General features: G+C 41.6%; 1 protein-coding gene across 1 annotated transcript in view; it reads right to left on the bottom strand.

The window, feature by feature from the left end:
- The window catches only part of si:ch1073-396h14.1 (disintegrin and metalloproteinase domain-containing protein 10), a 32,694-nt gene that overhangs the window by 3,724 nt on the left and 16,138 nt on the right, over positions 1 to 12,832 (bottom strand). Inside the window, exons 7-9 of the mRNA XM_056256595.1 lie at positions 11,044 to 11,136; positions 10,192 to 10,360; positions 4,615 to 4,775 (exon numbers count right to left, since the gene is read on the bottom strand). Of these exons, the coding sequence (XP_056112570.1) occupies positions 4,615 to 4,775; positions 10,192 to 10,360; positions 11,044 to 11,136 (423 nt within the window). The remainder of the gene's footprint in view (positions 1 to 4,614; positions 4,776 to 10,191; positions 10,361 to 11,043; positions 11,137 to 12,832) is intronic.

Genomic DNA, 12,832 nt, shown 5'->3' with positions numbered 1-12,832 from the left:
ATAAAGTAGTGTTTATATTCGCACTGCTTCTTTGTGTATAGTGGTACCCAAAGAAACCCTGCGTTCTATAAGCGCCACCTACTGTCAGAGAGTGAATTTGCATTTTCATTCAGTCCGTCTGCTGTTTTTTAAATTGCAGTGGTTGCCTCGAATTTCAAATGGCTACAGATATTTTTGTTTAAGGCTAGTTTCGCCTGTTATAGAGCAAATAAACAACAAATAAATTTGCTAATGATAATTTTTTTTAAACCAATAAATAAATCGGCAACCGGAATTACCCAATTTGCTTGTAAAATAATCAGAATCGGCCATGAACAATCATGATCAGTGCATCACTAGTAAATGTAGTAAAAATGTCCAATGTTTTCACTGGGCAAATTTATTGTATTGTGTAAATATGAACAATTTTTTATTTTGATGGCTGCAACACAATCCAAAAAAAGTTGAGACAGAGGCAGAATAAAAGTGAAAAGACTATAGAATATTCAAGTTAAACTGTTTTGAAACAGTCCACAATTAGCAGGTGAATTGGTAATAGGTGACTGTATCGTGTTTGGGTATACAATGAGCATCCACCAAAGACTTTGTCTTCGCAAGCAAAGATGGGTCATGGTTCACCACTTTGTGCCAAATTTCATGAGAGATTATCATTTAATAGCATTAAGCAAATATATTGAGAATAGCACAGTTTAGTAAAACTATTAAAAAATCACATTTCTCAATGAAAGATTGCAAAGTGTTCATTACCTACTATACATAATATTGTTAAAAGATTCAGGGAATCCAGAGAAATCTCAGTCTGTGTGGGACAAGGCAGGAGACCTCTGTTGAATGTGTTTGACCTTTGAGCCCTCAAAATGGCATTGCATGAGAAACCGTCATGCTACTGTGTTAAATATGTCACGATACACACACACAGGAAACGTAAGATCCAAAAGCAGTATATTTAATGGGTAATCCGTACTCACAAACCAGTCCAGGCAAGGGTCAAAAGTCCAATAAGGCAATCCAAAACATGAAATACAGACAAGAACCAGACAGATACAAATACCGGAAGTGTGGGGACATAATACAAGGACTCCGTAACAAACACTGAAACTAACAGGGTATATATACACAAGTGCTAAACGAGGTGACGAGAAACAGCTGAACACAATGAACACTCAGTGACAGACAGGATCATGGGAAATGTAGTAACAGAGTGTGGGACACCGTGCGGGAAGAGGACCTCTAGTTGTTACCCAGGAAACACAAACCAGACACTGTGACATTACCCCCCCTCTACGGAGCGGCTACCAGACGCTCCAAGACATGACTAACACACAACACAAGAGTTCAGGAGGGAGGTGGAACTGTGGAGGATCAGGGGGAGGGATGGTGGGCCAGGTCCATGCAGGGGAACAGGAACAGTGATACATAGCTTCGCCGGCGGCCAGGGCGAAGCAAACGACCCATCGGGCGGCCAGGGCGAAGCAGACGACCCATCGGGCGGCCAGGGCGAAGCAGACGACCCATCGGGCGGCCAGGGCAAAGCAGACAACCCCTCGGGCGGCCAGAGCGGAGCAGACAGTCCATCGGGCGGCCAGGGCGGATCCGGCTGTGCAGGCGGCCTGAATGGGGCAGGTCCTTCGGGCGGCCATGGTAGAGACGACCAGGGCGAAGACGACCACTCAGGCGAGCACGGCGGAGACCACCCTTCGGGCGGCCACGGCACAGGAACAGACACCGGCTCAGGACCAGCAACAGACACCGGCTCAAGAACAGCAGACACTGGCTCCGGCTCAGGAACAGTCTCTGGCTGGGCAGACGTGACGTGAACAGTCTCTGGCTGGGCAGACGTGACGAGAACAGTCTCTGGCTGGGCAGACGTGACGTGAACAGTCTCTGGCTGGGCAGACGTGACGTGAACAGTCTCTGGCTGGGCAGACGTGACGTGAACAGTCTCTGGCTGGGCAGACGTGACGTGAACAGTCTCTGGCTGGGCAGACGTGACGTGAAGAGTCTCTGGCTGGGCAGACGTGACGTGAACAGTCTCTGGCTGGGCAGACGTGACTTGAACATTCTTTGGCTGGGCAGACGTGACGTGGACAGTCTCTGGCTCGGCAGAACTCCTCTGCTTCCTCCATGCCTGCAGAACTGCCACTACATAAAAAAGGAACACGGCCTTCCTGGCCATGGCAGGACTGACGTGAAGTGCAGGATTGGCAGAGCTGACGTGAAGCTCTGGTTCGGCAGGCGTGCTGTGTCTCCTCCACGCATGCAGTACCGCCACTGCATAAAAGAGGAACACAGCCCTCTTGGCTGTGACGGGACTGATGGTGGGCAGCTCCGAGAAGACCTCAGGGCTGACAGCGGGCTGCACGGGGTCGACCTCCGGGACCACCGGACTCGGGACCACCGGACTCGGGACCACCGGACTCGGGACCACCGGACTCGGGACCACCGGACTCGGGACCACCGGAACTGGGACCACCGGAACTGTCACGGAGGAAGTCTTCCTTCTCCTCCTCCGTTTCGGGACCACCGGAACTGGGAGCCCCGGAAGAGGGACCCTCCGCCTGGCCAACCGAGTTCCCTCAAACGATCGTCCGTGTTCGATGGAAGGGGGCTCGGGAGATTCTACCGCCACGGTCTCCTCCGTAATGCGAGCCCATAATGCGAAGCACTCGAAAATATTCATCCGAGGCGGCACCTCCCCAGATTGCGAACTCCCCCTCTGCTGCGTCCTCTCCCTCGCGGTGGCTGGGGAAGAGGCACGAAAACCCATACCGCTGGATCAATTCATGACGGAGTCCTTCTGTCACGATACACACACACAGGAAACGTAAGATCCAAAAGCAGTATATTTAATGGGTAATCCGTACTCACAAACCAGTCCAGGCAAGGGTCAAAAGTCCAATAAGGCAATCCAAAACATGAAATACAGACAAGAACCAGACAGATACAAATACCGGAAGTGTGGGGACATAATACAAGGACTCCGTAACAAACACTGAAACTAACAGGGTATATATACACAAGTGCTAAACGAGGTGACGAGAAACAGCTGAACACAATGAACACTCAGTGACAGACAGGATCATGGGAAATGTAGTAACAGAGTGTGGGACACCGTGCGGGAAGAGGACCTCTAGTTGTTACCCAGGAAACACAAACCAGACACTGTGACAAAATATAGCCACGTGCTCGGGAGTACGGGAGTAAAACGTTGTTACAGCAGCAGTCTCGGGAGTAAAACGTTGTTACAGCACAGTCTGCCGCTGCATCAAGAAATACAACTTGAACCTTTTATGTTCCATGGGCCTGAGCTCATCTCAGATGGTCTAAAAGACAGTGGAAATATTTGCTGTTGTAAGATGAATCCATGTTTTTAGCTTGTTTTGGGGAAAAACTGACTTCGAGATCTCAGTCCCAAAGACAAAAAGGACCATCCAGACTTTCATCAGTGACAAATGCAAAAGCAAACATCTGTCATGGTATGGGGGTGCATCAATGCAAACGGTATAGGTGCCTTGCATATGTGTGTGAAGGTACCATTGATGTGGAGGCGTATATTGGGATTGTACAGAGACATATACTGCCATCAAGATGACATCTTCTCTGGTAAGCAAGACAATTCCAGGCTTCATTCGGCACATGCTACAAAAGAGTGGTTTCGTAGACACTCTACACTGTAGAATGGATATGCCTGCTGTCCAGATCTGTCTCCTATTGAAAATATATGGCCCATCATGAAAAGGAGAATCAGACAACGATGACTACAAACTGTTGAGCAGCTGTCTTGTATCAGGCGAAATTGGACAATCCTCAATTCCCAAACAATTAAAAAAAGTGCAATTAAAAGGAAAGGTGATGTGACACAGTGGTAAACATGCCTCTTTCCCAACTTTTTTGGAGTGTGTTGCAGCCATCAAAATCAAAATTTGTTTATTTGTACAAAATACACTTAAGTTGGTCAGTGAAAATTTTGGGGAAAAAAAGTCTTACTTTTGTCAGTTAAATATCTACATTTCCATGGCTATGAAGTAGTTATAAAACTACTTCCAGGTATACAAATTGAGCTTTTCATTCACACAAGCTCTGTGGCTCCAGGAATGAAACAAGACAACTGGGCCAAAGGCCATTGGCCCCTTTCCCAGGCCTCCCCGTACATCACAGGTGATGTGGATCCTCTGATCTGCTCTGCATCCCAAATTCAGTCTGGAAACAATGAGCCATGCTTGTCAGCCCTCTGCTGTCAAATGTGACTTAACATGTAAAGGGAACATGGACAGCCGGGGAAGTGCAGAGCTAATCTGCCAAAGAGTCCTAGGAAGTGTGAAGAACATGGCTGCAACAGGTGGAAAAGATCACTGAAAGGCATTTAGATATGCAACATGCCGATCATGTTCTATAGTGTGACATGCTATGCTAAAGCCTGCAATCTAACACAAATAAGCTAGTATTTGGCAACAGCATAGCAGCATGCATTTTCAAAACAAAACAAATTAAGCCAATGAAGATTGTATATTTGATTTGCAAACCCATTGATTATAACTATTAATTAAACTGATAGAGGTTTGTCGGTGATATCAACCAGCTGGTGGTGACAGAAAAGGCAGACATAGGACTCACAGGGGCTCCAAGGCTATGGCCCAATTCATGGGCAAAGGTCAGATGCACGTATTTGGGAGAAAGGTAGTAGCCGTAGTTCTGGAGGGTGATTAGACCCGTGTTATGGCTGGAATTGCGACCACCCTTCACGATCATCTCAGAGCAGATTCCTCCCCAGTCATCTGAGAATCAGAGAAAAGACAATCTGAAATGAGATTCAAACTAAAAACTACAGTCCACAAACATAAAAATGCTAACTTGAGGCAAAGTCCAGTCCTGCTCCAGGAGGGCCACTGTTCTATAGAGTTCAGCTTGTGTTTTAGTGCTGCAAACTCTGCATTTATGTGTTTCTTGGAAATCGATGTGTCAGTGGGGTTTAGGTTGGCCAAAATATCTTCTGTCATGATTTACATACTGTAGAGAATGAGAAGAACCCGCTAGCAGAGTTGCTTACTTTTCTCAATTGAGTTCCCCTGTGTTTCAAGCTTCTATAATGCCAACAGACAATTTTACTGCTGATCACAAGCAGATGTTCTTTTTTGCACAGCCCTAACCAATTACATCATCACTGACCAAACTCTGCTGGTGGGTGGCAAGAGAGGTTAGACTTGAAGTTGGACAAGATCAGCTGGTCCATCAAAGTCCCAAGTCCTGGATTGTTTTAAACCAGGCTGTGAACTTTTAGTCTAGCAAAATCAAAGGTCAAGCTAATGACTTCCTCAGATGTTGTTAGATTTGTGTTTCCCAACCAGGGAGCTGGATTTTATTTTTCTCTCTTGTCGGGGGGAATTTACAAGAACCATACATTGTGGCTGGATAAACTGGCTAAACATAAAACTTATGTGAACTGTGGGCTTATAGAGGCTTTATGGTCATCATCTGTATCTCATGTACAACTCACTTCTCACATGAGGAATAGGTTTTCATTTAAATTGCTGAGTCACTTGTCACTGGTTCTAATTAACAGAAACCTAGGAGTTTTAAAATGTTTTAAAATAAAACTTTCAAATGTAAATGTCTAAAAATTCCAAATGACAGCTAAATCAACTGACTGAGAACAGGATGTATTATTATATAAGTTTTATTATAAATTATTATTATTATTGTATGTCTGTATTATTCAACTTTATATGTTATTGCTATAAGAAATAATCTACACATTCAAATTTTAAGGTCTTGCAGACCATGTCTATCCAGCTATAGTGCTATTAGAAGGAGAATGGTGTGGTCCAGATAAACAGATTAAACCAACTATGTGAGCTATATTCAATTAGGCAATGGAATATAAATGCAGTGCATGGTTGCAGAGCTTACTCATCCGAACTGACTAGGAACAGGGCCAAATGAAATGAAGGTGAACCGTTTACTCCGGTGTACTCAAGTTCACAGGCATCTTTACAGAACTTTGAGCTCATTCAACAACATGTAAGGTGACCAGGATGCTATACCAGGCTCTTTTTCCACTGGACTTGCATGGAGCCATTTTTGTCACAAGGTTTTTAGGACACAAGGCTGTTGATTGGCACCACAACACAGTCACCTGAGAGAAGCCATCATGATCTAGGGTTATACTCTGCGAAACAATCAGTAAAAAGTCCAAACCAACCACAAAGAGATGCAGAAGTGGACTAGATGAGGACTAGACTAAACCCTAGACTTTAGGCTTTATTGTGCCAGGCCATTAGAGTGCTGCAGTGATTATGTATTTTTGTATGCCAAATAGGAAGTTAGCATCACCATGGTTCCATCGACAACAACCCAATAGGATTTTTCCATTGGCTTTTGGATAATTGCAGAAAATAAGCTCCCTTGGCCAACAAAACTTTATGATTCTTAAGGTACGGTCACATTTACCTTTGTGAGGTAAAATTCTGCGGGCGAAATGCAGTCATCATTACCGGAATCTACACGATCTGCAATTCTGTGAGAGGGGCACGTGGGGTGAAAATTTTGGAAATCTTAAAGCCTTATTCGCCGCGTTTACCTATTTAAAGCAGTTTGGTTTTGGAAGTGACCTCTGAGTAAGCATTCACACATCGCAGCACTATTGACAAAGGACCTACTTTGCCTATAAAGTTTCACTAATGTAACCACACCATTAAACATTTTGTTCATCTTCACAAATTAACACATGAAATTTGAAGCCTAAATACAATCGCCAGAAGTAAAAATCTAAAAGTAGACTATGAATTAACTACACCAGGGCTGCATGACTGCATCACCACAACTAAGCTTCCGACAACTCTCAGTCTTTTTTAAAAGACATTTTCCCTGAAACTTTGAGTTAGAATAGTTTGCAAGAGTGTGATTATAAACACAACGAGGCTGTGGAAGCAGACTAGAGAGTAGATGAGTTTACCTGTTCAGATGTTTAATGTCCCTGACAACCTCTGTAGTCCCAATTAGCCACTTGTTAACAACCGCCTTATATAAGACAAGTAAAGGCTTTAAAAACAATCACAAGGAGGTATTACTGATGTATTTTATGTTGTAGAATAAAACGTGAAATATCTTAAGTCTGTGTTGTTAACCACACACCTTATTTCAGGAATTTAGCCAAAAACCCATTTTTTAAAAAAATCCATTAACTTCAGGACAGAAATGCTAACTCGTTTCTGGGTTTTGGCCTAAAAAAAAAAACGTCATCCCTGCAGCACTTTATACGACAAACAATATGGCAGGACACATTTAAGATATGGTCCAAGTCATAATGCATTAAGATACTAGAAGAACCACCACCATATCTATCAAAAACATTGACTCCATTCCAAGCTGCTGAAGTAGAGTAATGCACCTTTCTTGGGCAAGTATGATTGACAGAAAGCAACCCCTGCAGCCTACTCCACCATGGAGTAAATTAGTGATAACAAGCCTAGTTAAAACAAGACCAAAAGACAGTTGTAGGACTTGCAGATGTCTTGGTTAAATTTTCCAGATGTTAGCATTAGCATCTATCGAGTTTCCTGACATGTTTGGGTGTCACTGGAAGTCACATCAAAGTCATCATCGCTGTGAAGTTTGTCCAAAAAAAGACTGAATTAACAAGTTTACACAAGAGGCCCATCCCGTATGGAATTGAACGCAACTTGATAATGGATTTGCATGGTGTTTAAATGCTAATATGCGTGTCTAATGAAATCTCCTCACGTGAGGGCTTTGCCATGGAGACAAATGTGGAAAAAGGAATGTGGTTATCCAAGTTTTTTGTGGTGGGGGTAGAGGTCTAGAGTGCATAGCTCTCTGGTCACATGTCACCATTGCCGTGGATTCACGCCCCCTTTCTCAGCCAATCACAGCGGGCGCTGTGGTCAATCCCATGGCAAGATTCTAGGATCTCAGCTGGTGGCCTACACCTACAACCGCAACAATAATAATCAAAACAATGACTGCTCAGTTTTCTAGCCATATGAGTGTGGAAAGCCTCCACTCTGAGAGATCTGAGAGCCATTGAGAGTCAAAATGTAAGGAATGTGTTGGTATATGAGTGAATACCTTGAGCTGAAAACTGAAACACTGGACTGGTGGGATGAGTTTTCTCAGTTGGGTTACACCAGACATGTTTGTTAGATCTTACTTGAACTGGGACAAAAGAAGTTTTGTTGTAAGGCTGTAAATTTCAGGTTTATCATGTTATGGTAATATTTCATACTTTTTTACAAGGGTAAAATAAATTATTTCCACTTACGTAAATATAATATATAAATAATCATGAAATAAAATTTGTATATTTATACAAGTTAATAATTTTCAGGAACCATACCTAAAATAAATACTAATAAACAAATGGGAAAATAAATAAATACAAAATCAACTTAAATTAAGGGGCAATATATAAATACTATAAAAAACAATAAATAAATAAATAAATATTATGAAATGTAAAATAAAGAGAGAGATTAAAACTACTATAAAGCAGAAAATTAAATTAAGTAAAAAAAATATATATATATAATGAAATTATGCAAAATTAAGACACAATAAATAAATAAATTATATAGGCCTATAACAGAATCATCTAAATTATGAGGCAATAAATAAATAAACTAACAGGAAAACAGAAATAAAAAATATGTATATGAGGTAATAAATAAATATGAAAATATATATCATACAGCTTCTGTAATAATTTTGTTTAAACAGGGATACAAGTCCAGTGGAAAAATGAAATGGTGCAATGCATATATTTCGTATTATGTAAGTTGTAACTGTTGTCACACAACTATGCTAAAATGTAACTTAACTGGTGCAACTGGCCCCTTGTGTCTCCAGCAGGCTTCTTAACTAACCAGCAAGAGTTCCATGGTCAAGCTAGACCATACTGCTTGACTGCATGGTTATGCTAGTGTCACGATACGATTTACAAAAAGTCGAGAAGAGGACTCAAGTGCAGTAAAAGGATATTTATTAACAAATGAAATCAAAAACACAAAGCAAAAACCCACAAGGGGGAAAACATAATCAATGAAACATAAAACAGAACTGAACTAGAATGACAAACACTGTCCAAGAACACGAAGACCATCACAAGGAACAGAGGTAACATAAGACAAAGCTCCGACCAAGACAGCAAACAAGAAGATACTTAAATAGGGAACAAATCAAGAGGGAACAGGGGGAAGAACTCAAACACTAATCAGGTAACGAGGGGGAGGGATCAAACAATGACGAGAGCACATGGCTCAACATAACAAACACCCATGTGCAACACAAGACCGGACAGACATGTGACAGCTAGTTCAACAGCTAGACCAGTATGAACTATAGAAATTAATGCTGTTCTTTTATGAATTAATTGAACATTGACGATAGGATTTAGCCCATTTAGCCCAGGACGATAGCCCATTTTTGACATTCAGGATCTTGATAATGTCTAGATTAAAGGGAGTGACAGATGAGGTAATGTCCTGTCATGTAAAGGAAGTGGCTAATGAGAAATGCAGCATTCATTGTGTAGCAGAATGTTAATTACAAGGTCAGTTTAGCGGTGCTACAAACAATGAACCAACAGTTCTTGCTTTGGTTAAAAGGGATTCAAATTGAAGTACTTCATATACATATTTTTTACTGTAAGTCTGCTTGTACAATTACGTAGACAACTGTATGCTGGTCTACACATTCAATTGTGTCTGCTCGTACAATTACGAGAGTCATTGAAAACAAATACTTGACCAGGGAGTTTTGAAGTAAATCTGTCAACCTGTTTCTCATAAAACTCTCAAAACCGCACATGCAATTACGCAAAAACTCACAGGAAGCTTGTTTCTCTGAATTTTACATGCGTGTACAGTCCTAGACATTTCCTAGAAGTACTTCCCAAAGACCACCACTCCACACCCAAACCCCCAACATCCGCACTGTCTGCAATTTTTCAATAGGGTGTCTAGGGTTTGAGTGATGTTATCAGATAACTTCACTTCAATATCACGTCGAGTCAAGGACAACTGTGGATAGAGGTCACATACCAATGGCCTATGCAATAAAAGCCCAGATGGCCACCATTGAGTGTAATAATATTCTTCCACGTGACCTTTGTTGTGGGCGTCAATGAGGCGGCTTGTGTTACCAATCCCGTCTAGAGCGGACGGGCTGAAATATTACCTGCTTTTCCTTCCCAGGCCAGGCCAAGAACCCCGCTGAAGTCTCTGTCAGTCAAGAGATAAGAAAGACAGTAGTCGCTCCAGTCCATCTCAGAAAACACACTCAACAGCTTCTCAGGTCCAATGTGAGTCTTGCCCAAAGGACTGCTGGGATCTTCCTCTGTGATCACCTGAAATTATCAACCAGTTTTGTGTTAATCCAGACCTCTGTTGCCAACTATTTTCAATGGAAAGTAGCTAAAGCCTGCTTGAAAAGTTGCTAAATGTCGCATAGACTTTAGTCAGGTCGGACGCCATATTAAATTTAATGCGGATGAAAATGAGGCTGTGAAGGATAGACTTAGAGTCTTTATATTGGCACGTACTGTATAAAGGTCCTAGATTACGATATTTTTAACAACTCAGAACGTTTAATATTGTTTCATGGAGTTTTTGTGTACTAAACATTTTTGTCTTTTAGAACAACATTTTGTCAGCTGTTAAACAACAGTACAAGAATTCACTATACACCCTGTATTCCGTCACTCACAGCCTCGTTTTGATTCCTGTCAAAAATTAAATATGGTGCCACCCTGACTAAAGACTTCGCCAATAATTATATTTATGACATCAATGTGTCATATTTGCATTCTGCCTAATGTCGGCATTTTACATATTTTTTCTCTCCTAATCCGTGCTCACATACTGTATTTTTATATTATATGTATCCAAATGTCCAATAAAGCAGTGTTATTTACATATTTTCTGTCGAGACTTTAAATCTTTGACATAGATGAAGAATTAAGTCATGAGGACAGTAAAAAAACACTTTATGGCTGAAATGAAATGTGAAAAGGGCAAAAAAGGACCTTACAGTGAGGAATTTCACTTTGAAGTTGACCAGCTCTATGCCGTCAAAGTCGGCTTTGTCATAAATGTCGTTTACTGCTTTCATGTAGGAGGCGACCTGGAAAACATATTGTTGCATTATGCTTATGATTAACTGATTTCATCATCAACTCCTGACACCTTATTAGACAAAAATAGCGACAGACCAGTAAACAGAACGACAGCTTAATTTAGCCACAGTCATCTTATCAAATTGTTTGATCAATTGAGACACTGTGCTTAAGAGTTTTGGTTGCAACAGTGAATTCTCCAGACAGTCTCTTGCCCCAGTCACTGTCAGTGGAATGAGGCACATTTCACCTCTGAGGGAATGAAACCACTCTGGGGTAAAGAGTCTGGTGAGGAATATGAGTGACAATCTGGCCGCTGTTCCTTACAATGAGCAGGCCAATTTGGCCAAGATCAACATATTAGCACACAGCACTGGGTGAATACGGTAATGTGGAAGAACACTGTTACACATGGCACCCAGCCTGAGTACTACACCCATTTACACAAACACTTCTCAACAACTCAACAACCACAACTCAATATATTACAGTTTATCTAAATGTATGCATATATATATATATATATATATATACAATTTAAATGATAAAATAATTTAAAGCTGCAGTCCGGCGTTTTTTCTCTTTGTCGCCATCTCTGTTCGAAATCTGCAATTGCAGTCATGCGCGGAATTATCAACTCTACGTGAGTTGTACTTCAACACCCTTGAAACGGCACAGCGCGGATGAATACAGTGTTTGAGGAGACTGTGCAGCTATCAATCACCGCGCTGATGTGGATACTGGCATTCAGAATCACAGATTATTCTTTTTGGAAGTATGACCAACATAAGAATTTTCACCGGAATATGACATCTGAACTAGTAAGAAACATCCACCTTTGTTCTGGTTCTGACATTGCAGTAAATCGCGCTGATTACATCTAACAATCGCTTATAAGTTATCATATCACGCAAAACCGTGCAAATTATACTTTGTTCTCAAATTGTTAATGTTAACAACGTCAGCATTGCGTGACTACATGTAATGTCCTTCCGATATGTATCCTTGTTTTCGCATGGGTCCGGTTGCAGTCTCTTTTTTTCTGTAGCCACTCCGAAGACCGAACGAAGACTTTTGCATTTTACAGTGGGTGAATCTGTTGTCACTGGTGATTGTCGTTTGAAACTTTCTAGATCCGCCATCAAATTGATAAGTTTAATTATATCAAGTGCTGTGAGAAAAGGCTATAAATCTCCACCTACAACATCCTCACACGCAATATAGCCTACTAGCCGAGACTCCTTCTTTATGTGTACAGATGTGACGTAATGACGCAAAGACATGCTCGAATCTCCCGCGGAAATCCACCAGTACCACTGGAATTAAAAACATTATTACAAGCTTACTGCTTTGAATCGAGCTAAGGCAAGCAGATAGTTTTAAACACTGGCTGGTTATGTATTTTCTCAAATATGTATTTTGGATCATTTTTAACCCAAAAAAAGCTAGGGACTGCAGCTTTAATGTATTTATAATATATATATATATATACTGTATATACTGTATATAGACAGCATGATTATTGTACAGGTGTGCCTTAGGCTGGCCACAATAAAAGGCCACTCTAAAATGTGCAGTTTTACTGTATTGGGGGGGGGGGGTCCGGGGGGAATGTCGTTTTTCTCGTACTTTTTAGAGTGGCCTTTTATTGTGGCCAGGCTAAGGCACACCTGTGCAATAATCATGCTGTCTAATCAGCATCTT

The sequence above is a fragment of the Rhinichthys klamathensis genome, unplaced genomic scaffold, assembly GCF_029890125.1.
Source record: "Rhinichthys klamathensis goyatoka isolate OS25496 unplaced genomic scaffold, OSU_Roscu_1.1 h1tg000127l_1, whole genome shotgun sequence".
NCBI classification, from domain to species: Eukaryota; Metazoa; Chordata; class Actinopteri; order Cypriniformes; family Leuciscidae; genus Rhinichthys; species Rhinichthys klamathensis.
Note: the sequence above shows the minus strand (reverse complement) of the source record. Positions and strands in the feature narration are given on the sequence as shown.